The 27,051-nt window shown below is 47.0% G+C and overlaps 1 protein-coding gene across 1 annotated transcript in view; it reads left to right on the top strand.

Moving 5' to 3' along the window:
- Positions 1 to 22,423: 22,423 nt before the first annotated feature.
- The window catches only part of DOCK1 (dedicator of cytokinesis 1), a gene marked incomplete in the record, with an annotated part of 633,434 nt that continues 628,806 nt past the window's right edge, over positions 22,424 to 27,051 (top strand). Inside the window, 1 exon segment of the mRNA XM_073595735.1 lies at positions 22,424 to 22,785. Coding sequence (XP_073451836.1) covers positions 22,740 to 22,785 — 46 coding nt within the window.

Raw genomic sequence — 27,051 nt, 5'->3', positions numbered from 1 at the left:
CAGGTTTTAACCCAGAAGGCACGCCTGGCTGAGTTCAATAAGGCACCAGATTTAGCGGTAGCACACACTGTCTCAACCGCAGCATTCGCTAGGTATGTGACTGCACTACCTATGACTTCCAATGAATCTAAGACCTCCTTAGACTTCGTGGTTCGGGACACATGGTCCATGAGTTTACATACCCACATGTCCGCATTTCTTGCAATGCAAGCTGAGGCCAATGCGGGGCTCATAGCCGCAGCGTTAGCTTCCCAGGCCCTGCGTAAATTGGTTTCTGCCTCCCGATCCATCTGATCCTTTATGTTGCCCGTTTCCTCAAAGGAGAGATTGGACTGTTTAGACACTTGAGCTAAGGAGGCGTCTAATCTAGGGGTCTTAAAAAACTTCTCCTCATTTTCTTCCGAAGAGGGGCATCTACGCTTCCATGTTTTGAATTTCAGGAGCCTCTTCTCTGGTTCCTTCCACTCCCTCAAGATAACATCTTTGAGGGCAGAATGTACCAGAAGAACCCGAGCTTGTGGCTTAATTAAGCCTCTGTAAATCCTGTCCTGGGCAGAGACCTGCTCAGTGGGCTCCTGAATCTCCTCGGAAGCATGAATGGCCCTCAGGAGGCCCTCCATATCGTCGGCTGAAAAAATATGCCTACTAGACCTGGAGTCCTCGCCCTCCTCCTCCTCCTGGCTGTCTGCTACCCCCTCATCCAAAGATCTCTGCTCAAGAGATTCGGATTCTTGTTCCTCTTCCGAATCCTGGGAAAAAGAGTACTTTGGGATATCCCTGACACGTTTAGATCCTCTAGAGGAAGCGGAGCCTTAATGGGAGGAGGAGTCCTTACTGGTATGGGCCTCTGACTCCCTCGCCTTAAAGGAGGTTTGAAACGCCTTTAGGGTGGAGAGCATCTCAGTTTGAACCGTGAGGAAATCCTTCATGATCTGGGATGTCTCCATCCCTGTTAGCTTCTGTATACATTTAAAACAGAAAGGTTTAGGGTGACTTGGGGGTAACCTATCGTTACAATTCCTGCATCTTTTAGAATGGGTAGTCTTAACAGGACGGCTGGCAACCTCATGGGCAATGGCATCATCCCCTGAAACAAAATACACAGGCATAAATATAGCACTGTAATACTCAGAGAAGAAGAACTGGGGTACCCTCCCCCATCTAAACCTCTGGCGCCAGGTCAGATTCACCCTCCGTGGTGTCCTCTAAAGCCGTGGACCCTGTAGGTCGCTCCTCATGTTCCATGCTGCACAAATAGCCTGGTCTGTAGAAGAAATGGGCGTCTGCTCCAGCTGGATGTATATCTCCTTGTTATGATGAGCAGCTGTGCCTTTTCCCCCTTCCACCACGCTGATGCTGTCGCCATCTTGCCGTAGACCGGAAGTGACACGAGCCGCGCTGAGCTCACTTCCTGTGTAGTGGAGGAAGTGATGTAACACCACACCACTCCTCCCCTACCCTCAACAAAATGGCGCCGAGTGCCCACAGAACACTGAGAAGTGCAGGCACCTTCCCCCCTCTGCTGACACTCTGCATAGCTAGGGGAATAAGAACGGCGCGGGCGGGGGGTGCCGACGCCGTGGAGCATGAAGCCAGCCACCCTCCTCACCCCCCTGCCTGCCCACCCTGACCAGCACCTCTGCATTAGGGGAAAAGTTAAGGCAAACTCACCGCCCAAAAGGGAGGAGAACCAGGCTCCTTTTCCCTTTTCTGCACGCCCACCGTGCAGGTAAGGAGAGGAGGCAGGAAGACAGGCCCCTGAAGTTCTGGGTACACCACTGTACCCAGGGGCCTTCAGCTCTCAGGGGGGTTTATTTCAGCTTGCGTTGCCCCCGAGGAAAATACAGGGGAACCCCACCTAGGAAGGATAAAAATATCCGGCTGGACCCAGAGGCCACCCAGGCATTTGGTCCAACTCCCAGGGGGGAGACCACCAGCTCCAGGCTCGGGTCTATAGATAAAATAACAAACGGTTTTGCTGTGGGGAAACCCAATCAAAACTGAGGAACACGGGAAGAGGCGGGGGCTTTAACCGCTTTGATTGATTGTGTTTCCTGTCAGGTGGACCAGTCATCTCTCAGGGTGCCGTCCTGGAAGACGACTTAAGAAAATTCCTTTACTTCTCTTTTAAGTCTTCAGTAAACCAGAAGTGATGCCATAACATCGCTTCCAGGTTACTAGATCCAAAACCCGATCAAAGCCGATTCTAGCTTTGTTCAGGTCTCCAGGCCAGCCGGTCGCTCAGGCCTCCCCATGGGACGGGAGGGGACGGAAGAGCCCGGGGCGAGCTGCGGAAGGTAGTGGGACATCCCCTCCCACTGCTTGTAATAACAGCCAGGCACGTGATTAGCCACACTGGTTGTTTTTACAAGAAAGCCGACTGTCCGCTATAAAAAAACGGTACCGGGGTGATGTGTGCAGCTGCAGATATCACCCTGGTACAACCCCTTGAAGCCGAAGGCCGCATATTTGCATTACGTCGATGTCAAGGGGTTGAAGTGGTTGTTAAGCCACTACTATAAAAAAAAACCTCCCATCCCCTCTGTAACATAACGTTTTGTGCCCCTGTGCCTGTGTTATATAAAAAAAATGCAATTATACCTTATATCAGAGCGTCTCCGGGTGCTCACATGACTCCTCGGCTCTCTCCTCTGCCCTGGTGACAGCTCCAGCGGGCGGGGCAGACCACTCCCGATGATGTCAGCCGGGGAGGAGGGGAAGAGAGAAGAGAGAGAGCCGAGGAGTCACGTGAGTGCCGGGAGCCGCTCTGATATAGGTACAGATCGGCATATTTTTTATATAACACAGGCACAGGGACACATGTTGTTATGTTACAGAGGGGATGGGGGGATTTTATAGTAGTCATGAGAGCAGCAAGAGGGGAGGGGGTGGGCACTGACATGAGCAGACAGACGGGGGGGGGGGGGGGGGGGAGGACAGAGCAGAGCTGTGGATGATGAAGGCACGTAAACTAGCCATGGTGTCAGGGTTTAGCAGCCATGATAAACCGTGGTCAGTTTACAGGGGGGATGGTATAGCCAGGCAGGATCAGCCAGGTTTTTTAGGTGATAGAAGTGGTCCAAATTACACAGCAGAAGCACTGTGCTGTATAACATAACAAGGGAACAGGATCTGTTTTTTTATTTTTTTTTTTAGGTTAACAAACACTTTAACCGCATGCCGACCAGCCGCCGTAGTTATACTGTGGCAACATGGCTCGGCTGTGCGAATCGCCGGCATGGTACCTTGGTATCATAGACGACCACTAGGGGGCGCGAATGCGCCCTCTAGTGGCCTGTGTGTGTAAACACAGGGATCTGTGTACGTAAACACAGTTTCCGATTTCTCTGAGGGGAGAACAGACAGATCGTCTGTTCATACAGAGTATGAACAAACGATCTGTCATATCCCCTGCACAGTCCCCTCCACCCCTTCAGTTAGAACACACACTAGGACACACTTAACCCCTTCACTGCCAGTGACATTTTCACAGTAATCAATGCAATTTTATAGCATCGATCGCTGTAAAGATGCCAATGGTCCCAAAAATGTGTCAAAGTTGTCCGACGTATCCGTCATAATGTCGCAGTCCCGATAAAGATCGCAGATCGCCGCCATTACTAGTAAAAAAAGAATAATAAAAAAGCCATAAAACTATCCCCTATTTTGTAGACGCTATAACTTTTGCGCAAACCAATCAATCTATGCTTATTGCGATTTTTTTTTACCAAAAATGGGTAGAAGAATCGGCCTAAATTGAGGAAAAAAAATGTTTTTTTTATATATTTTTGGGGGATATTTATTATAGTAAAAAATATTGCGTTTTTTTCAAAATTGACGTTGAGAAGTTTTTCAGGTGTGAAAACTGATAAAAGCTTAAAAATCCTGAAAACCGCGGTTATTCACGTTTATCAGCGTTTTTGAGCCATAAGCTTTTGTGGGAGTATAGTTTTGCTAAAAAAAAAAAAAAAAAAAAAAAAAAAAAAAAAAAAAAAAGCTAAAAACCGCAAAAGCTAAAAATAAAAACGCTACTGCAAAAACGCTTCAAAACGCATTTTACAGCTATAGCTTTCTACAGCTAACACTACTGGCCAGTGTGCATGAGGCCTTAAAGTGGTTGTAAACCCTTACAGACCACTTTGACCTACAGGTAAGCCTAGATTAAGGCTTACCTGTAGGTGCAAGAAATATCTGCAAAAAGACAGGCATGCCGCTGCTAACGGCGATATGCCGTTAGTGGCGTCTCCCATGCGCATGCGTGGGAGTGATGTCATCGCGGCTCCGGGCAATCACAGAGCCGGAGCCACCATACCCGGAAAGAAGATGGACGCTCCGTAGCAGAGGGGACAGCAGTGACATTGCAGGCTCCTGTGTCAGGTAAGTGACACATAATGGGCTACTATGCGATGCATAGTAGCCCATTATGCTTTACCTTTGCAGGGAAACAAAGAGGAAGTAAACCCATCAGGGTTTACTTCCTCTTTAAGTGGGGTTCTCCAGCTGTAGAAAACGCTCTAACTCTAATAAAAACGCTGAAAAACGCGGCCATTCTGCATTTATCAGCATTTTTGAGCCATAAGCTTTTGTGGGAGTATAGTTTTGCTTTAAAAAAGGCCAAAAAACGTTACTGCAAAAACGCTGCAGAACTCATTCCACAGCTACAGCTAACGCTACTGAAGTATTTATAACATTCAGTGTGGCTTCAGGCTTTTTTTCTGCAAAAACGCTGCTGGCTTCCAGTGTTAATTTCGTCGACTAAAACATTTTAGTCGACTAAAATACAACTAATACTAAAACAACTGAGATGACTAAGATATGAGTAAAAATAAAATGGCATTTTAGTCCAAAAGACTAAAATGGGACTAAAACTAAAATGCCATTTTAGTCAAAAGACTAAGACTAAAACTAAATTGAAATTTGACTTCAAAATTAACACTGGTCTGTAGTGCACGTTCATACCTCAATACCATAATAAATAACATATTAGATTTTTCACTCCAGCAGTATATAATGAGTTTGGAAATTGTAGAGAAATGTTAACTAATGCATTACAATTTAATTACACCCATTGGATTTTTAGACGACTAAAATGAGTTTTAGTCGACTAAAATGTACTGGAGATTTAGTCGACTAAATACGACTAAAACAATTGCAGAATACTAATATGGGACTAAAACTAAAATGCCATTTTAGTCCTAAGACTAAAACTAAATCGAAATTTGCTGCCAACATTAACACTGCTGGCTTCTAGAGTTAAATAAACGTCCTGTGCGCATGAGGCCTTAGAGCCCCTTCACACTGAGGCGCTTGAAAACTGCCCTTAAAACACATAGCTCCCAATTGTCCCTGATTTCGAGGGACTGTCCCTGATTTGGAGAAATGTCCCTCTGTCCCTCATTCCTCCTCATTTGTCCCTCACTTTGGTCTGATCTATATAGATGTTTTTAAAATGCACTTTTTATCTATCAAAAAGTGTTTTCCAGCACTAAACCTTTCATCTGATTTCTAAATTGCTGCATTTGTAAATTCCAAAACCCAATATAAAGGAATAGTAGTGGTAAAAAAGCACTTGTGGGGTTTTTTTTTGTACAATTCTCCTTTAAGGGGGCGTGGCACGGGGTGTGCCCTATGCCTGCATACTTTTGCTTATAGGTGTCCCTCATTCCCATCTCAAAAAGTTGGGAGGTATGAAAACACAGAGCGCTTTTCAATCGCTTTTGAGGCGTTATCGGTGCAATTTTTTGAGGGTTACGTGACTCAAAAACTGCTTCAAGAACCACTTTGAGGCCCTTTTCAGGGGCTTCCCATTCATTTCACTGGAGAGGGTCGCTTTTTTTAGCGCTCCAAAGATGCTGCTTGCAGGAATTTTTTCCCCCTCCCCGACAACGCACTGCCCCAGTGTGAAAGCATTCATTGATTTTAATGGAAATAGGTTTTTGTGAGCTTTTCAGGCGCTTTTTTTTTTTAGCGCCAAAGCACCTGAAAAGCTCCTCAGTGTAGTGATTTGCAAACCTTGGCACCCCAGATGCTTTGGAACTACATTTCCCATGATGCTCCAATGCACTGCAGAGTGCATAAGCATCATGGGAAATGTAGTTCCAAAGCATCTGGGATGCAAAGGTTCGCCATCACTGCTTTAGGGCCCTCTCACACGGGCTTGTCCGCTTGGCGGACTCCGCTTGCCCAGTGGGGGATCAATCTGTTTATCTACGCTGAGCAGGTGGATGATAGGTCCATCTCCGCTCACTGTGAAGAGACAGACCTGTCAGGGTCCCGCTCTCCTCTATGAGGAGATCGGATGAAAACAGATCGCCTTGTCCGTCTTCATCCCATCCCATCTGATCCGATAGATGGATGGAAAATAGGGTCACCATCCGTCTGGATTTCACGGACAGGATCGGATCATATAGCAGCGGACATGTCATCGCCGACATCCGCCACCCCCCATAGGAGTGAATGGAGGCTCCGATCGGGTCCGCCTGAAAAACTGACAGATGGACCTGACCGGAAAGCCTGTATGAAAGGGGCCTACGTGTCACTGGTCCCCAAAAAATGTCAGATTGCCCGCCATGACCGCGCTGAAAGTAAAAGAAAATCCCATGTTCCCAGAACAGGAATTGAGGAGAAATCTTCCAATGGTGACACTGGTTCTGGCTATGGGACAGGAAGTGAAGGGAAATCTCCCCAATGGCCTAACAAACAAACAGGGGTTATAACCCTCCCTTACTTTATCAAAAAAAAAAACTTTTGCCGTAGTTCTACAAGTGTCAGCAGACAGGGGGACTCTCAGACCCCCTTCACACTGGGGCCAGGGCCGCTTTAGCACTGCTTAACCACTTCCGGACCGCCCACCGTTGTTATACATCGGTACTTTGAAGAGAAATATCTTCTTCAGCGGGCGGTCCGCTTCAAGTTAAAAGTGGTCTCTGTGGCGGATTCGCTGCAAGAGCACTTTTATCGCCGGTGGAAGAGGGGCGCCCCCCTCACGCCGTGCTCTGGTGCCCTCCACCGCTTACTGGAGCCGTCAGCAGCGGCGGAGGCGATCGGATCTTCTCTCTTGTGTGACATGGAGATGAGTGATGGGAAGATGGCCCCCACCCGTCTCCATATCATCGCAGGGCGGAAGCGACGTCAAAACGTCACTTCCGCCCATAGCTCTTAAAAGGGACATTTTTTTTTGTTTTGTATTTTTTTAAATGACAACATTTTTTTTTTATTGCATTTTAGTGTAAATATGAGATCTGAGGTCTTTTTGACTCCAGATCTCATATATAAGAGGTCCTGTCATGCTTTTTTTCTATTACAAGGGATGTTTACATTCCTTGTAATAGGAATAAACGTGACACATTTTTTTTTTAAAGAACAGTGTAAAAATAGAAAACATAAAAGGTAAAAGAAAAAAGAAAACAAAAAACTTTTTTAAACGCGCCCTGTCCTGACGAGCTCACGTGCAGAAGCGAACGCATACGTGAGTAGCGCCCGCATATGAAAACGGTGTTCAAACCACACGTGAGATATCCCCGGGATCGGTAGAGCGAGAGCAATAATTCTAGCCCTAGACCTCCTCTGTAACTCAAAACATGCAACCTGTAGAATTTGTTAAACGTCGCCTATGGAGATTTTTAAGGGTAAAAGTTTGTCGCCATTCCACGAGCGGGCGCAATTTTGAAGTGTGACATGTTGGGTATCAATTTACTCGGCGTAACATTATCTTTCACAATATATAAAAACAAAAAAAAAAGAAAAAAAAGGGGCTAATTTTACTGTTTTCTTATTTTTTAATTCACAAGTGTATTTTTTCCAAAAAAAAGTGCGCTTGTAAGACCGCTGCGCAAATACAGTGTGACAGAAAGTATTGCAACAACCGCCATTTTATTCTCTAGGGTGTTAGAGAAAAAAAGTATAATGTTTGGGGGTTCTAAGTAATTTTCTAGCAAAAAAAACCCCAAAAAATTCAAGTTAGACTTACCGGTAACTTGTTTTCCATGAGTCTTTCAGGACAGCACATGAGAGAGAGGCTCCACCCACTAGGAAACAGGAAACACAAACTCCACCACATTTTAAAAGGAGGCTCCTCTCCACAGCTCGTCAGTTGTAGTAGAGTACCTCCGGCCCAAGCTGGAACACATAAGCATAATACGGTTAATTCACAGCATATATATATATATATATATACACACACACACTTCCATATACGTATAAATATGTATATATAAACATGAAGGGCGGGTTGCTGCTGTCCTGAAAGACTCATGGAAAACAAGTTACCGGTAAGTCTAACTTGAATTTTCCCTTATCGTCTTTCAGGACAGCACATGAGAGGATAATCGAGACTTACCAACTAGGGAGGGACAACAGCCTGCAGGACCTTTCTGCCAAATGCCTGATCACCAGCCGACAGAAGATCCAATCTGTAGTGACGGACAAACGTAAGATAACTTGACCACGTAGCCGCCTTACAAATTTGGTCTGGGGTGGCACCAGCTTTTTCTGCCCATGTAGTGGCTAGAGCTCTGGTAGAATGTGCTCGTACTCCCTGAGGAGGAGACAACCCCGACTGGACATAAGCTTCTGAAATAGCCATTCTTAACCATCTGGCAATTGATCCCTTTGAAGCTTTCCTTCCTTTTCTGTTGCCGGAAAACAGAACAAATAAAGAGTCCGAAGACCTGAAGTCCCTTGTTTTCTCTAAGTAATGTAATAAGGTTCTTCTTACATCTAACTTATGAAATAATTCTTCCTTACTTCCTGAAGGATCTGAACAAAAAGTTGGCAGGATGATTTCCTGCGACCTATTATGGACTGATGCCACTTTTGGTAAAAACGCAGGATCTGTTCTAAGCACAATCCTGTCTGGGTAAATTGACATAAAGGGCTCCTTAACTGAAAGAGCCTGAAGTTCTCCAATTCTTCTCGCAGTCGTAACTGCAACTAAGAATATCGTCTTTAGAGTTAAATTCTTTAACGAGATTGACTGTAATGGTTCAAAAGGATCTTTTGTGAGTACTTGTAAAACCACTGTCAAGTCCCATTTTGGAAAGTGTCTATTGGGAACTGGTCTGGATCTAGTAAGTGACCTAAAGAACCTCGTGACCAACGGAACTGAGGAAATAGGTTGATCCAGGTATACTCCTAGGGCAGCCACTTGTACTTTAAGAGTGCTGATTGCCAGCTCTTTGTCCACCCCCTTCTGCAGAAATTCCAGAACCGACACAATATCTTCTAAATTTCGGTTTGCCGAGCGACACCAGGAGTTGTAGATTTTCCAAACCTTAGTGTAGATATCTCTAGTCACCTTCTTTCTACTAGCCAGTAAAGTAGATACTAGAGGCTCTGACAAACCCTTGTTTTTCAACAGCTGTTCCTCAGATACCAAGCAGTGAGACTTAGTCTTGCTATATCCGGATGATACACTGGACCTTGAAGTAGTAAGTCCTGTCTGAGGGGAAGCTGCCAGAAAGGTTTGACTGACATTAGTAGAATGGAGGAAAACCAGGCCCTTTTTGGCCAGTACGGGGTGATCAAGATTACCGACACCTTCTCCTTCTGTATCTTCCTCAATACTAAAGGAATTAGCTGAAAAGGGGGGAAGGCATAACCCAGCTGGAAATTCCAAGGATGTGCCAGGGCATCTATCCCTATCGATCCGTTGTCTCGGTGCAGGGAGAAGAACTGAGGGAGCTGAGCATTTTCTCTTGATGCGAATAGATCCACCTGCGGGCATCCCCACTTCTGGGTTATTAGAGTGAATATTTCTGGATTCAAACTCCACTCTGCCTCCTGAATCCTTTGTCTGCTCAAGAAATCTGCTACTCCATTTAGCGTGCCCTTGAGATGTACAGCTGACAGGGAAAGTAGATGACTCTCTGCCCATTCTAGGATCTCTGAAGATAGCAATAGAAGAGTCCCGCTCCTTGTGCCCCCTTGTTTGTTCAGGTATGCCACCGTGGTGGCGTTGTCTGACAATATCTGCACATGGGACCCCCGAAGGTTTGGAGAGAAGGCAACCAAGGCTAAAGCGACTGCCTTTAACTCCCTCCAATTTGATGACCTTCCTGCTTCCACTGGGGACCAAACTCCCTGAGCTATGTCTTGACCCCAGTGTGCTCCCCATCCCCAACTGCTGGCGTCTGTCGTTATCCTTCTCTCTGTTGGGAAGGACCAGAGTAAACCCCTTGACAGCACTGCCTGATTTCTCCACCACCAAAGGGTCCTTTTTACCCTGGTGGGAAGCCTTACCTTTGAGTCTAAAGCTTCTGGACTGTGATCCCAGATCTTTAAGAGAAAACTCTGAAGGGGTCTGAAATGGAGTCTGGCCCATTGAATGGCCGGCATGGTTGAGGACAAGGTTCCTAGTACTGACATAATCCTTCTGACTGATACCTCCAGGTTCGTCTGAAGGCTGGATACTGCCTGCAATACCTTCACTTTCTTCTCTTCTGGAAGAAAAAACTTTTGATCCACTGAGTCTATCAGATACCCCAGAAATTGGACTCTTTGTGCTGGATTGAAATTTGATTTTTGGATGTTTATAATCCAACCTAAGGCCTCCAGATGACTGCGAGCCTTGATCAGATCCTCCTGTAACCTTTCCCTGGAAGGGGCAAAGAAAAGGAGGTCGTCCAGGTAAGGGATAACCGCAATCCCCTGTAGCCGGAGGGGAGCTAGGGCTTCCGCCATAATTTTGGTAAATATTCGAGGGGCGGAAGATAGACCAAACGGGAGGGCCCTGAATTGAAGGTGCAAAACCTCCCTCCCCATATTTACTGCCAGCCTCAGATATCTCTGGGACTGAACAGCTATAGGTACATGCAGGTACGCATCCCTTAAGTCGATTGATGCCATAAAGCATCCTCTGACTAAGAGATTTCTTACCGAAAAGATGGAGTCCATGCGGAATCGCCTGTATTGGACTGACCTGTTTAGCGGTTTTAAATTGAGGATGAGCCGAAAGCTTCCTGATGGTTTCTTTATCAGAAAAATATGGGAGTAGAACCCTTGGCAAACTTCCTCCGGAGGCACCTGAACCACAACCCCCTGTTTTATCAGATCCCCTAACAGGTTCTTCATGGCTAGGGCTTTTGTTGTGTCTTTTGGCAAATTTGTTACGCAGTACCTCTCTGGAGGAAGGTTCAACAGCTCTATCCTGTAACCCTGGGCTATTGAATCCAAAACAAACGGGTTTTTTGTTATGTTTGCCCAGAGAGGAAGGAATTCTTGAAGCCTTCCTCCCACAGGCACCACCAAGTCATTGTGTCTTATTGGCCTGCGTAGGAGGATTGAAAAGGACATTCCCTTTGCCTTTTCCTCTCTGCGCCGCCCAACTCCTTCTTTTTTCTTGGGGCCTGTTACTCCTTTCCTGATTTTTTTGAGGTCGAAAAAACCGCCTAACTGGCTGCTTTTTCTTTTTAACCGGAAAGGACTTCTTTTTATCAGCTGTTCTATCCAAAATAGATTCTAGATCAGGACCAAAAAGCTGATCTCCCAAAAATGGCACTCCGCATAACTTATTTTTGGAAGCTGCGTCCCCAGGCCATGTCTTTAACCACAACGCTCTCCTGGCTGCAATGGTCAGGGCCCCTGACCTAGCTGACATTCTTATAGAATCTGCAGAGGCGTCAGAAATATATGCTACAGCTGCTATAAGGGTTGGGAAGGAATCTAGAATCTCCTGTTTGGGTGAATCAGCTATAATATGTGCTTTTAGCTGATTCAGCCAGAACTCCATGTTTCTGGAGACACAGGTCATAGCCATAGCAGGCTTGAGATTCCCTACAATGGACTGCCAGGCTTTTTTAAGCTGTTGGTCCGCCTTCTTATCCATAGGATCCTTCAAAGTACCCATGTCCTCGAATGCCAGATCTGTTGATCTAGATACTTGGGAAAAAGCTGCATCCAACTTCGGGACTTTATTCCAAAGTGACTCAGGATTATCATTAAATGGAAAACGCCTCTTGTGAGCTCTTGGGAAAAAGGGTTTTCTCTCTGGGTCAGCCCATTCTTTCTTAATGGTCTCCGAGATTACCGAATGTACAGGGAAAGTGCGACCTGATGCTTCACCAAGCCCTTCATACATTCTATCGTGCAGCGATAATTCTCTTTTTTCTTCCTCCATTACCCAATGTTGCATAAATTGCTTTCAACAGACTGTCTACTTGTTCCAAGGACAGTTTGTATCTAGAAGGTGCATCTGCCTCTTCCTCATCCTCCTCCTCCTCTTCTCCAGAGTATGAGGGGGAATACCCCTTTTGGGTAGTTGGGCCAGCCTCAGCCTCTACCGTTGGGGTTAAGTGTGAGTCCTGAGAGGGGTCTGAGGTAGTTGCCTGACTTAATGCTGGTGTTACAAGAGAAGAGCGAAAAGCCTGTATAGTAGCATCTAGCGCTTTCTTAACTGATGCGATTATGTCGCTGCACGCAGAAGAAGCCTCTTCCTTGACTAAGGAGTCAATGCAAATTTGGCATAAAGTCTTCTTCCAACCCTCCAGTAACTTTGCTTTACATGAGGGGCATCTCTTTTTAATGGCTGGTTCAGAGCTCTTAGCCTGCCAGAAAAAAATGACAAAAGAGAAAAAACACCAGCATTCATTAAGCCAAAGCTTCCTCCTAACGGACTCACCACAGGTGCACAGGAGGAACAACAGTTAACCCCATGTGCCCAGACAGGCCCCAGCCACCAAGGGGGAAAAAAACATTTGTGAGAGGGGCACCAAAGTAACCAGGATATTCACTATAGCCTCTTACCTGGGCCTTGCTGGTGCCTGTGCCTGTCCCACATGCAGCTGCCACAGAATCCATAGTGGTGCTGCACCGATCGGTGGCTCTTACGAACGTCGGTTCCGGAGTCAAAAAACGCCGTTGCGCCCGACCGGAACCGGAATATAGGCACCAGGACCGCTCCTCCCTTCTTCCTCTGCGCCACTTCCGATCGGAAATGATGCGCCCGTTCCTAGCGCCTTCCCCTCGTCGGATACCTCACTTCCGACCGGTCGAGTCTGTACTCTTCCAAGATGGCGGCGGCCAGTAACGCCGACACGCGGTTTCAAAAAAGCCCGCGAACGGCTGCCGCCGCCTAAGGAGCGGCTCCAAGAACGGTCCAGCTCATCATGAGCAAAGAAAGAGAAAAAAGGAGCCCACTTACCAGCAACCCTGTGGCGCGGTGTGGGAGGATCGGACTCTCTGGAGGAAAAAGATAGGTATGGTGGGGTAGGCAGCCTGGCCTCTCAGGATAGCACCATAAGAGACCCTGGCCCCTACTAGGTGTTCCCTTGCCGGAGGAAACACAAAAACTGACGAGCTGTGGAGAGGAGCCTCCTTTTAAAATGTGGTGGAGTTTGTGTTTCCTGTTTCCTAGTGGGTGGAGCCTCTCTCTCATGTGCTGTCCTGAAAGACGATAAGGGAAAACTGTTTTTAACTTGTAAACAACAAATCTCAGAAAGAGGCTCCTTAACCACTTGCCGACCGCCGCACGACGATGTACGTAGGCAGAATGGCACGGGCAGGCAAAAGGGCTTACCTGTACGTCCTTGCCTGCCCGCGGGTGGGGGGTCCTATCGGACCCCCCCCCCCGATGCCTGCGGCGGTCGGATTCAGGTCAGGGTCGATCAAAGGTGAGGGGGAGGCCACTCATTCGTGGTTCCCCTCTCGCGATCGCTCCTGGCCAATGACGGGCTTCCTCGGCTTCTGTGAATGTAAACAGGAGCGGAGGAAGTGATGTCACTCTCCTTGAGCCGGTCTTTTCGTTCCGGCGCCGAGGAGAGAAGACATCCAAGTAAGTTTGCACCAACACTACACTAACAGTAGAACACGCAGGCACACTTGTCACCCCCCTGTACCCCCTGTCACACTGACACCAATAGCAGTTTTTGTTTTTTTCTGATTATTGCATTGGTGTCAGTTTGTGTCAGTTATAAGTGTTAGGGCAGTTAGGTTAGCCCCCTTTAGGTCTAGGGTACCCCCCTAACCTCCCCTAATAAAGTTTTAACCCCGTGATCACCCCCCGTCGCCAGTGTCACTAAGCGATCGTTTTTCTGATCGCTGTATTAGTGACACAGGTGACGCTAGTTAGGGAGGTAAGTATATAGGTTCGCCGTCAGTGTTTTATAGCGACACGGACCCACATATACTACCTGCTAAAGGTTTTAACCCCCTGATTGCCCCCTAGTTAACCCTTTCACCAGTGATCACCATATAATTGTTACGGGTGACGCTGGTTAGTTGGTTTGTTTATTATAGTTTTAGGGCACCCGCCGTTTATTACCTTATAAAGGTTTAACCCCCTGATCGCCCGGCGGTGATATAAGTTAAGTTTTTAGGGTCAGATAAGGTCTGCGTCGCTCCAGGCAGCGTCAGGTTAGCGCCAGTACCGCTAACACCCACGCACGCAGCATACACCTCCCTTAGTGCTATAGTATCTGAACGGATCGATATCTGATGCGATCAGATCTATACTCCCCAGCAGTTTAGGGTCCCCCCAAAAAATGCAGTGTTAGCGGGATCAGCCCAGATACCTGCTAGCACCTGCGGTTTGCCCCTCGGCCCAGCCCAGCCCACCCAAGTGCAGTATCGATCGATCACTGTCACTTACAAAACACTAAGCACACATAACTGCAGCGTTCGCAGAGTCAGGCCTGATCCCTGCGATCGCTAACAGTTTTTTGGTAGCGTTTTGAATCAGTCGCTGACAGTCAGGAGCTTTTTTGCCTGTGAGTCTCACTAGTGTACCCCTAAATTTAGAGCCCAAAATGGCAAATCGAAGGTACACTAGTGAAGAGGCCTACACGTTTCTGAGCATGACAGATAGTGAAGAGGAAGTCACTCATCTGTCAAGTTCAGGCTCAGAATACGAGGACAGCGGCTCCATGACAGATAGCTCTGACGACGGAGTTGTGGTCCCTGCTAGGGTCAGGCGTACCAGACCCCGAACTTCTTCTTCTGTCCTTGAAGTGCAAGAACCGCAGGTCCCTCGTATGGAGCAGAGCAGTACTAGCGCCGCTATTCCTTCTGGTGAACTGGCAAGCACCAGCAGCCTAGTACACCCTGGTCGTACATCCAGCACTGCAGTATCACGTGGTGACGTGGCGAGTCCCATAAGTGCAGTTCAAGCTGGTGAGGTGGCAAGCACTAGTAGGGTCCCGCTGCCACCAAGAAGACGAACACAGGCCTGTCGTGCCCATAGTGCCCTTCCTGCTGCATTCGCCAATCCGAATTGGGTACCCACCACTTCTGCAGCACCCGTATTGCCCCCATTCACTGGCCAACCCGGAATTCAGGTGGAAACAGTTGATTTTACGCCACTGGATTTTTATTCACTGTTTTTCACCGAAGATCTCTATAGATCTATTGTGGACCAAAGCAATTTATATGCTGGTCAACACATCGCCACTATTCCCCAGTCATCCCTTGCCAGAGATTGGAAACCAATTACGGTCTCCGAATTTAAGATCTTTCTGGGCCTTTCCCTCAACATGGGCATAACCAAAAAGAGTGAGTTGCGGTCATATTGGTCCACTGACCCAATTCACCATATGCCCTTGTTCTCTGCTTCCATGGCCAGGGCACGATACGAGCAGATTTTGCGGTTCATGCACTTCAACGACAATGAACTCTGTCGTCCTCGTGGAGACCCTGCATACGATCGGCTATACAAAATTCGGCCCCTCGTAAACCACTTCAACCAACGTTTTGCAGACTTGTTTACTCCCCATCAAGTTGTCTGCGTTGATGAGTCCCTGATTACATTTTCTGGCCGCTTGTCATTCAAACAGTACCTTCCCAGCAAGCGTGCCAGATACAGGGTCAAGATGTATAAGCTCTGTGACAGGGCCACAGGCTATACATGTAGATTTATGGTTTACGAGGGCAAAGATAGTCACGTAGAACCGACAAACTGCCCTGACTACATAGGAAGCGCTGGCAAGATAGTGCGGGACTTGGTGTCACCCTTATTCGGAAAGGGGTACCACTTGTACGTGGACAATTATTACACGAGCGTGCCACTTTTTAGTCACCTTTTTGATCATCAAATTGGAGAATGTGGCAACGTGCGACCTAATCGCCGGGGCTTTCCTCAGCGGCTTGTAGATTCCCATCTTAGGCTGGGGGAGAGAGCCTGCTTGCAGTGTAATAATTTGCTCGCTATGAAGTGGAGGGACAATAAGAATGTTTTCGTTCTTACCTCCCTTCATGCAGACACGACGACCTAAATTACTACGGCGACTGGTGTTGTGGAGAAACCCCTCTGTGTCCACGAATATAACCAAAATATGGGAGGGGTGGACCTCAACGACCAGTTGTTGGCGCCGTACCTAATTGCCCGTAAGGCCAGACGCTGGTACAAAAAAGTGTCTGTATACTTATTTCAATTGGCTTTGCTGAACGCTCATGTGCTATACAGAGCTTCAGGAGGGACTGGATCCTTCTTTAAATTCCAGGAAGAGATCGTCAGAGGCCAGACTGTTCTCCACCTCACCTTCCCCAACCAAATGCAGTAAGCGGGCTGCATGAGAGGCATTTTCCTTATGTCCTCCAGAGTACCCCTACCCAACGAGCCCCCCAAAGAAAATGTTGTGCCTGCAGAAAGCGCGGATTTAGGCGTGACACCCGGTATTATTGTCCCTCCTGTCCTGGCAATCCTGATCTTTGCATTGGTGAATGTTTTGAACGCTACCATACACTAGTTGAGTTTTACTCAGCCCTGCACAGACTAGGACACACTTTCACAGGGTCTCCCAAGATGCCATCGCATTTTGAGAGACCCAAACCTGGAACCGTTACAGTTTTAAAAGTTACAGTTATAAAAAAAAATGTAAAAAAAAAAAAAATACACAAAAAAAAATATAAAATAAAAAAAACAAAAATAGTTGTCGTTTTATTGTTCTCTCTCTCTCTATTTTCTCTCTATTGTTCTGCTCTTTTTTTACTGTATTCTATTCTGCAATGTTTTATTGTTATGTTTTATCATGTTTGCTTTTCAGGTATGTAATTTTTTTATAGTTTACTTAACCATTTTTTTGTTTTCAGGTACGCCATTCAGCTGCAGCGCGGATTTATTTATCTTGACAGCAACAGCGTTTGCTCCCACGATACATAAAGCCGTGACTCCAGCGCTGTCTGAGGTGATTTCACCACCACAGTTACATACTTCAGCATATATGCCGAAGCATGGGGGCAGCAGTGGGTGGAGGAGCGATTTGCTCCTGCCTTTTGTGGGAGGATGCCCCCATGCTTCGGCATTTATATATTTTAGGTAGGCACAGGTTGCGTTAAATGTTTTATTTTTTACTATGTTTTATTTTTTTGTATTTGCTTTGCAGGTATGGTAAGTATTACTGTTATACTGTAATGTTACTTTGTTTTTAGTTAACCATCATTTGCTTAGCAGGTACGCCATTCAGTTGCAGCGCGGATTTACTTATCTTGACAGCAACAGCGTTTGCTCCCACGATACATAAAGCCATGACTCCAGCGCTGTCGGAGGTGATTTCACCACCACAGTTACATACTTCAGCATATATGCCGAAGCGTGGGGGCAGCAGTGGGTGGAGGAGCGATTTGCTCCTGCCTTTTGTGGGAGGATGCCCCCATGCTTCGGCATAGATATATTTTAGGTAGGCACAGGTTGCGTTAAATGTTTTATTTTTTACTATGTTTTTTGTTGTATTTGCTTTGCAGGTATGGTAAGTATTACTGTTATACTGTAATGTTACTTTGTTTACCATCATTTGCTTAGCAGGTACGCCATTCAGTTGCAGCGCGGATTTATTTATCTTGACAGCAACAGCGTTTGCTCCCACGATACATAAAGCCGTGACTCCAGCGCTGTCGGAGGTGATTTCACCACCACAGTTACATACTTCAGCATATATGCCGAAGCGTGGGGGCAGCAGTGGGTGGAGGAGCGATTTGCTCCTGCCTTTTGCGGGAGGATGCCCCCGTGCTTCGGCATATATAAACGGTGCATGTATGCCCATCATTAGAAGTGGGTGGATGAAGGGAGGTATTCTAATGGTGGGCATACCCACCGATCAATATCTTTTTTTCGTTCAGCCCAAAGGCTGCATGAAAAAAAAAGTTTACAATATATGCCCAACAAGGACCAGCAACGTACTGGTATGTTGCTGGACTTTGAGTGGTTATACCAGAATGATGCCTGCAGGTTTAGGTATCATCTTGGTATCATTCTTTTCAGCCAGCGGTCGGCTTTCATGTAAAAGCAATCCTAGTGGCTAATTAGCCACTAGACTGCTTTTACAAGCAGTGGGAGGGAATGACCCCCCCCCACCGTCTTCCATGTTTTTCTCTGGCTCTCCTGTCCCAACAGGGAACCTGAGAATGCAGCCGGTGATTCAGCCAGCTGACCATAGAGCTGATCAGAGACCAGAATGGCTCCAAACATCTCTATGGCCTAAGAAACCGGAAGCTACGAGCATTTCATGACTTAGATTTCGCCGGATGTAAACAGCGCCATTGGGAAATTGGGAAAGTATTTTATCACACCGATCTTGGTGTGGTCAGATGCTTTGAGGGCAGAGGAGAGATCTAGGGTCTAATAGACCCCAATTTTTTCAAAAAAGAGTACCTGTCACTACCTATTGCTATCATAGGGGATATTTACGTTCCCTGAGATAACAATAAAAATGATTAAAAAAAATAAAAATGAAAGAAACAGTTTAAAAATAAGATAAAAAAAAGCAAAAAAATAATAAAGAAAAAAAAAAAAAAAGCACCCCTGTCCCCCCCTGCTCTCGCGCAAAGGCGAACGCAAGCGTCGGTCTGGCGTCAAATGTAAACAGCAATTGCACCATGCATGTGAGGTATCACTGCGAAGGTCAGATCGAGGGCAGTAATTTTAGCAGTAGACCTCCTCTGTAAATCTAAAGTGGTAACCTATAAAGGCTTTTAAAAATGTATTTAGTTTGTCGCCACTGCACGTTTGTGCGCAATTTTAAAGCATGTCATGTTTGGTATCCATGTACTCGGCCTAAGATCATCTTTTTTATTTCATCAAACATTTGGGCAATATAGTGTGTTTTAGTGCATTAAAAATTAAAAAAAGTGTGTTTTTTCCCAAAAAAATGCGTTTGAAAAATCGCTGTGCAAATACTGTGTGAAAAAAAAAATGAAACACCCACCATTTTAATCTGTAGGGCATTTGCTTTAATAAAATATATAATGTATGGGGGTTCAAAGTAATTTTCTTGCAAAAAAAAATAATTTTTTCATGTAAACAAAAAGTGTCAGAAAGGGCTTTGTCTTCAAGTGGTTAGAAGAGTCTATGATGTGTGACATAAGCTTCTAAATGTTGTGCATAAAATGCCAGGACAGTTCAAAACCCCCCCAAATGACCCCATTTTGGAAAGTAGACACCCCAAGCTATTTGCTGAGAGGCATGTCGAGTCCATGGAATAATTTATATTGTGACACAAGTTGCAGGAAAAAGACAATTTTTTTTTTTTGCACAAAGTTGTCACTAAATGATATATTGCTCAAACATGCCATGGGAATATGTGAAATTACACCGCAAAATACATTCTGTTGCTTCTCCTGAGTACGGGAATACCACATGTTTAGGACTTTTTGGGAGCCTAGGCGCGTACGGGACCCCGAAAACCAAGCACCGCCTTCAGGCTTTCTAAGAGCGTAAATTTTTGATTTCACTCTTCACTGCCTATCACAGTTTCGGAGGCCATGGAATGGCCAGATGGCAAGCCCCCCCCCCCCCCCCCCCCAAATGACTCCATTTTGGAAAATAGACACCCCAGGCTATTTGCTGAGAGGTATAGTGAGTATTTTGCAGACCTCACTTTTTGTCACAAACTTTTGAAAATTGAAAAAAGAAAAAAAAATACATTTTTCTTGTCTTTCTTCATTTTCAAAAACAAATGAGACCTGCAAAATACTCACCATGCCTCTCAGCAAATAGCTTGGGGTGTCTACTTTCCAAAATGGGGTCATTTTGGGGGGTTTTGTGCTATCTTGGCATTTTATGGCCTTCGAAACTGTGATAGGTAGTGAGGAGTAAAATCAAAAATTTACGCCCTTAGAAATCCTGAAGGCGGGGATTGGATTTCGGGGCCCCGTATGAAGCTAGGCTCCCAAAAAAACCCACACATGTGGTATCCCCGTACTCAGGAGAAGCAGCAGAATGTATTTTGGGGTGTAATTCCACATATGCCCATGGCCTGTGTGAGCAATATATCATTTAGTGACAACTTTGTGCAAAAAAAAAATAAATTGTCACTTTCCCGCAACTTGTGTCAAAAAATAAAATATTCCATGGACTCAACATGCCTCTCAGCAAATAGCTTGGGGTGTCTACTTTCCAAAATGGGGTCATTTGGGGGGGGGGGGTGTTTGTGCCATCTTGGCATTTTATGGCCTTCAAAACTGTGATAGGTAGTGAGGAGTGAAATCAAAAATGTACGCCCTTAGAAATCCTGAAGGCGGTGCTTGGTTTTCGGGGCCCCGGCTCCCAAAAAGTCCCTTACATGTGGTATCCCCATACTCAGGAGAATCAGCTGAATGTATTTTGGGGTGTAATTCCACATATGCCCATGGCCTGTGTGAGCAATATATCATTTAGTGACAACTTTTTGTAAATTTTTTTTTTTTTGTCATTATTCAATCACTTGGGACAAAAAAAAATAAATATTCAATGGGCTCAACATGCCTCTCAGCAATTTTCTTGGGGTGTCTACTTTCCAAAATGGGGTCATTTGGGGGGGTTTTGTACTGCCCTGCCATTTTAGCACCTCAAGAAATGACATAGGCAGTCATAAACTAAAAGCTGTGTAAATTACAGAAAATGTACCCTAGTTTGTAGACGCTATAACTTTTGCGCAAACCAATAAATATATGCTTATTGACATTTTTTTTACCAAAGACATGTGGCCGAATACATTTTGGCCTAAATGTATGACTAAAATTGAGTTTATTTTTTTTTATAACAAAAAGTAGAAAATATCATTTTTTAAAAAAATTTTCGGTCTTTTTCCATTTATAGCGCAAAAAATAAAAACGGCAGAGGTGATCAAATACCATCAAAAGAAAGCTCTATTTGTGGGAAGAAAAGGACGCAAATTTCGTTTGGTTACAGCATTGCATGACCGCGCAATCAGCAGTTAAAGCGACGCAGTGCCAAATTGTAAAAAGTGCTCTGGTCAGGAAGGGGGTAAATCCTTCCGGGGCTGAAGTGGTTAAAGTGGAGTTCCACCCCCCCAAAAAAAAAAAAAAATTTGGAGAAACATTTTTTTTCTTCATCTCTAAATGCCTGTTGCTAGGGGGTCCCTCGTAGTCTGCCTCCTTCGGCACCTGGGCTCCTGACGTCACTTCCCTCGGCGCAGGAAGGGAGATCGCCTCTCCCCCCTCCCTCTTGTCAATCATCTGGGACATGTGACCGGTCCCAGATGATTGCTCGGCCAGTGACGGCGTGCGGCGCGGCTCGTGCATGCGCAGTGGGTGCCTGGCTGTGAAGCCACAGCCGGGCGCCCACAGTTAAAATGCCAGCGCCGCTGAGCAGTTCTCGAAAAGTCCTGCAAGCAACATCTTTGGGGCGGGTTGGGAGCGCTGTATTTAGCGCTCCCAAAACGCCCTGCCCATTGGAATGAATGGGCAGCTCTTCGGAAGCGCCGCAACACGGGAGTTTTTAACCCCTTCTTTGGGGGTTAAAAATGCCTAAAAAAATGTGCCACTTAAACAGTGCTAAAGCACCACTAAAACGAGCCGTGCTTTAACACTAACGCGGCCCCAGTGTGAAAGGGGTCTAAGTGGTGCTTTTCGGGCCGCTAACGGGGCGCTTTTAAACTCAAAGAAGGGATTAAAAACTCCCGTGTTGCAGCGCATTTCCGTAGAGCTTTTCAGGCGCTTCTGAAGTGTTGCCCATTCATTCCAATGGGCAGGGCATTTTAGGAGCGCTAAATACAGCGCTCCCAACCCGCCCCAAAGATGCTGCTTGCAGGACTTTTCGGAACGTCCTGCAAGCGCACCGCCCCAGTGTGAAAAGCCACACCGCAATGAATAGGAGGCGGTTTTCAGAGGATATTTCCAGCGCTAAAGCGCCTGAAAACCGCCCTGCTGTGAACGGGCTCTTATTTTTCTTGTATACACTCCTAATTTGCCAATCGTTCTCCACATAATGTCTACATTGGGATAAGCGGACCATGTCTGCTCACCCCTGGCAACCAACCAACCGCCATTGCTTGCAGCCTTGGTTGCCATGGGAAACTTGCCTAGTCCCTCTCAGGGGCTCAGCCTGTGGTTTACCTGCCTCCTCTTCCTGTGTGTGAGGTAAAACTTTCTCCCTCACTGACAGTCACCACATTCCCCTCTCTTCCCTCTTCTCCCGCTTCCAGCCCGTGACGTCACTCCGGCCTCACGTGACTCCCCCCACAACAAACTTCTCTCTGCTCCCACCCCAAAAAAAAGGGACGAGGGAGGGGGGGCTGGGAATGGCGGCCTGAGGGGGAGAGAGGAGAGGCGCAGAGTCCAGAGTGTCCCGTCCTCTCACACCTTGTGTGCCGCTCCTCCCCGCCTCCAGGAAATCCCTGACACGCCAGCCGGGCTGGGCTCCCCTCCTCCTCCTCCTCCTCCCTCCTGATCACAAAGTTACATTTGTAATCCTCCTCACTACTTCTTCTTCTTCCTCTTCTTCTTTTGTTGTTCCTGTGATCTCCGCGCCTCCTCCTCCTCCTCCTCACCGAGCTGGATGGTCCTGGGCGGCTGTGACCGGAGCTGGGAGGACCATGACCCGCTGGATCCCCACCAAGAGAGAGGAGAAGTACGGAGTGGGTGAGTGAGAGCGGCCTGAGGGGAGAGAGACTTCTGTAAATGGGGGGATACACACCTCTCCCTGGGGGGGATACATACCTCTCCCTGGGGGGATACACACCTCTCCCTGGGGGGATACACACCTCTCCCTGGGGGGGATACATACCTCTCCCTGGGGGGGATACATACCTCTCCCTGGGGGGATACACACCTCTCCCTGGGGGGGATACACACATCTCCCTGGGGGGGATACACACCTCTCCCTGGGGGGGATACACACCTCTCCCTGGGGGGATACAGACCTCTGTACATGGGGGGGGGGGGGGATACACACCTCTGTACATGGGGGGATCCCCCATCACTGGGGGGGATACACACCTCTCCTTGGGGGGATACAGACCTCTGTACATGGAGGGGACCCCCCATCACTGGGGGGATACACACCTCTCCCTGGGGGGATACAGACCTCTGTACATGGGGGGTAGAGACATGGAGGGGACCCCCCATGACTGGGGGGGATAGAGACGTGGAGGGCACCCCCCATGACTGGGGGGGGATAGAGACGTGGAGGGCACCCCCCATGACTGGGGGGGGATAGAGACGTGGAGGGGACCCCCCATGACTGGGGGGGGATAGAGACGTGGAGGGGACCCCCCATGACTGGGGGGGGGATAGAGACGTGGAGGGGACCCCCCATGACTGGGGGGGGGATAGAGACGTGGAGGGGACCCCCCATGACTGGGGGGGGGATAGAGACGTGGAGGGGACCCCCCATGACTGGGGGGGGGGATAGAGACGTGGAGGGGACCCCCCATGACTGGGGGGGGGGATAGAGACGTGGAGGGGACCCCCCATGACTGGGGGGGGGGATAGAGACGTGGAGGGGACCCCCATGACTGGAGGGGATAGAGACGTGGAGGGGACCCCCCATGACTGGAGGGGATAGAGACGTGGAGGGGACCCCCCATGACTGGGGGGGGATAGAGAGACGTGGAGGGGACCTCCCATGACAAGGGGGGAATAGAGACGTGGAGGGGACCCCCCATGACTGGGGGGGGATAGAGAGACGTGGAGGGGACCTCCCATGACAAGGGGGGAATAGAGACGTGGAGGGGACCCCCCATGACTGGGGGGGGATAGAGAGACGTGGAGGGGACCCCCCATGACTGGGGGGGGATAGAGACGTGGAGGGGACCTCCCATGACAAGGGGGGAATAGAGACGTGGAGGGGACCCCCCATGACTGGGGGGGGATAGAGAGACGTGGAGGGGACCTCCCATGACAAGGGGGGGATAGAGACGTGGAGAGGGCTGAAAACTGCTGCAGAAGCTCTTAGGTGGGGGCAGATCCCTGTGTCTCAGTTCTCTCCTATATATTTATGGTGACACTTCCAAGTCCTGTGTGGATGGCCTGCATAGCTCATCAGTAGATGCATTCATCCTGAATAGTAGATCACTGTATCCCAATCTTGGCATTTATTTATACATTGTAACAATTGGCATGCAGGGCACTAATTGTCCTGACAAGGCAAAGGAAGTTTGGGAGCCGGTCCCTGTGTCTCAGTTCTCTCCTATAGATTTATGGTGACACTTCCAGGTCCTGTGTGGATGGCCTGCATTGCTCATCACTTCATGCAGCAGTGTATGCATTGATCCTGGATGAGTAGAGGAAGTCTGGGAGCTGCTGCAGAACCTCTTAGATGGGAGGAGGCGGTTGGAGCAGATCACTGTATCCCAGTATTGCTTTTCATGTTTATTGTAATACTTGGCATTTATTTTTACATGAATAGGGATGAGCCGAACACCCCCTGGTTCTGTACGCACCAGAAACTGCAAACAGACAAAAAATTTGTGCGAACACCGCTAAAGTCTATGGGACACTAACATAAAAATAAAAAGTGCTCATTTTAAAAGTATATATATCTCTCTCTATCTCTCTCTATCTCTCTCTATCTCTCTCTATCTCTCTCTATCTCTCTCTATCTCTCTCTATCTCTCTCTATCTCTCTCTATCTCTCTCTATCTCTCTCTATCTCTCTCTATCTCTCTCTATCTCTCTCTATCTATATCTCTATCTATATCAGCGCTTTACAACATGAGGGCAGACAGTACAATTTCAATACAGGAGGAATCCGAGAGCCCTGTGTATATATAACACACACTGCCACTAACTAGCCTGCCTAATCTAGCACTAACACACTATACTATTTTAGACGGATGCGATCATCTTGACTTGGCTGGATTATCATTTAAAGGCCCTGGCTGGGTTTAAGCCATCCGCCAATATTTGGCTTACATCTGGTAAGCGCAGTAGTTTGACGTTTCCAGTTCCACTGTTGCTGTTTATTCACCACACTGGATAAAATCATATGTTTTTTGTATCTAACAATTCCACCTACTTCATTTTATGTGGACATTCATTTGGGACTGCATGGACTGTATTAAGACTTTTTATTCATTATTTAGCACGGTTTTTGTTTATTAGTTTACACTATACTAGTGATGGCAAACCTTGGCACACCAGATATTTTGGAATTACATTTCCCATGATCCTCATGCACTCTGCAGTGTAGTTGAGCATCATGAGAAATGTAGTTCCAAAACATCTGGGGTGCCAAGGTTCGCCCTCACTGCACTATACGGGCACCGTGTAAGCAGCCTTATATAGTGTGGGGTGTGGACTTGGTCCCCCTGAGCCATGATTGGCCAAAGGCACCCTGCAGAGCGTGTTGTGATTGCCCGAAGCATGCAGGTCAGGTGTATGCTTTGGCCAGTCATCATACAGCAATGCACTGCGGTATTGCAGTGCATTATGAGGCGCTCAAATTTGCTGTTTGGTGAACGGGCAAACACCCGATGTTCGAGTCAAACTCGAAGCTCACCCCCTATACATGAATACATGGTAACACTTGGCATGCTGAGTGCTTCCTGTTCTGACAAAGCAAAGGAAGTCTGGAAGCTGCCGCAGAACCTCTTAGGTTTAGTTCAGTGATGGCGAACCCTGGCACCCCAGATGTTTTGGAACTACGTTTCCCATGATGCTCATGCACTTTGCAGTGTAGCTGAGCATCATGGGAAATGTAGTTTCAAAACATCTGGGGTGCCAAGGTGTGCCATCACTGGTTTAGTTGAATTTTGCCCACATGTTTATGGTGACACGTCTAAGAAGTGTGTGGAAGGCCTGCAATGCCCACCAGTACATGCAGCAGATTGCTGTTGGTGGTGGAGGACGGTGGTACAGAGTAGTTTTGGGAGGTACTAAAGAACCTCTTAGGTGTCTCATCTCTCTCCTATATATTTATGGTGACACTTCGAGGTCCTGTGTGGATGGCCTGTGTTGCTCATCACTTCATGCAGCAGTGTAGTGTATGTATTCATCCTGGATGAGTAGAGGAAGTCTAAAAGCTGCTCCAGATCCTCTTTTATGGGAGGAGGAAGTTGGAGCAGATCACTGTATCCCAGTATTGTCTTCCATGCTTAGTGTAACACTTTGCATTGATTTATTTATTTGTAAATAAACACGTTGTAACACTTATCTATACATGAATATACTGTAACACTTGACATGCAGGGAACTTCTTGTCCTGACAAGGCAAAGGAAGTTTGGAAGCTGCTGCAGAACCTCTTAGATGGGGACAGGTTCTTGTGTCCCAGTTCTGTCCTTTTTTATATTTTATGGTGAGACTTCCAGGTCCTCTGTAGATGGCCTGCATTGTTCATCACTTCATGCAGAAGTGCTTGCGTTCATCCTGAAGAAAAAAAGTTTTGGCGCTGTTGCAGAACCTCCTGGGTGGGAGGAGGAGGTTGGAGCAGATCACTGTATCCCAGTATTGTCTTTCATGTTTATTGTAACACTTTGCATTTTTTTTTTTTTTTTTTTGTGTATAAACACATTGTAACACTTGGCTTTTATTTATACATGTTTACTGTAACACTTGGCATGTATTTATTTATACATTGAAACACTTAGCATGCAGGGTGCTTCTTGTTCTGACAAGGCAAAATAAGTTTTGGAGGGGGGGGGGGGGGGTAGGTCCCGGTGTCCCTGTGTCCCAGTTCTCTGTTATTTATGGTGACACTTCCAGGTCCTGTGTGGATGACCTGCATTGCTCATCACTTCATGCAGCAGTGTATGCATTCATCCTGAGGAGTAAAGTTTTTGGAGCTGCTGCAGAACCTCTTGGGTGGGAGGAGGAGGTTGGAACGAATTGCTGTATCCCAGTATTGTCTTCTATATTTATTTGTATATAAACACATTGTAACACTTGGCATTTATTTCTTTATACAT

This window comes from Aquarana catesbeiana, linkage group LG08, assembly GCF_042186555.1.
Source record: "Aquarana catesbeiana isolate 2022-GZ linkage group LG08, ASM4218655v1, whole genome shotgun sequence".
Taxonomy (NCBI): Eukaryota; Metazoa; Chordata; class Amphibia; order Anura; family Ranidae; genus Aquarana; species Aquarana catesbeiana.
The sequence above is the reverse complement of the archived record's forward strand: the minus strand, read 5'-3'. Positions and strand labels throughout refer to the sequence as shown.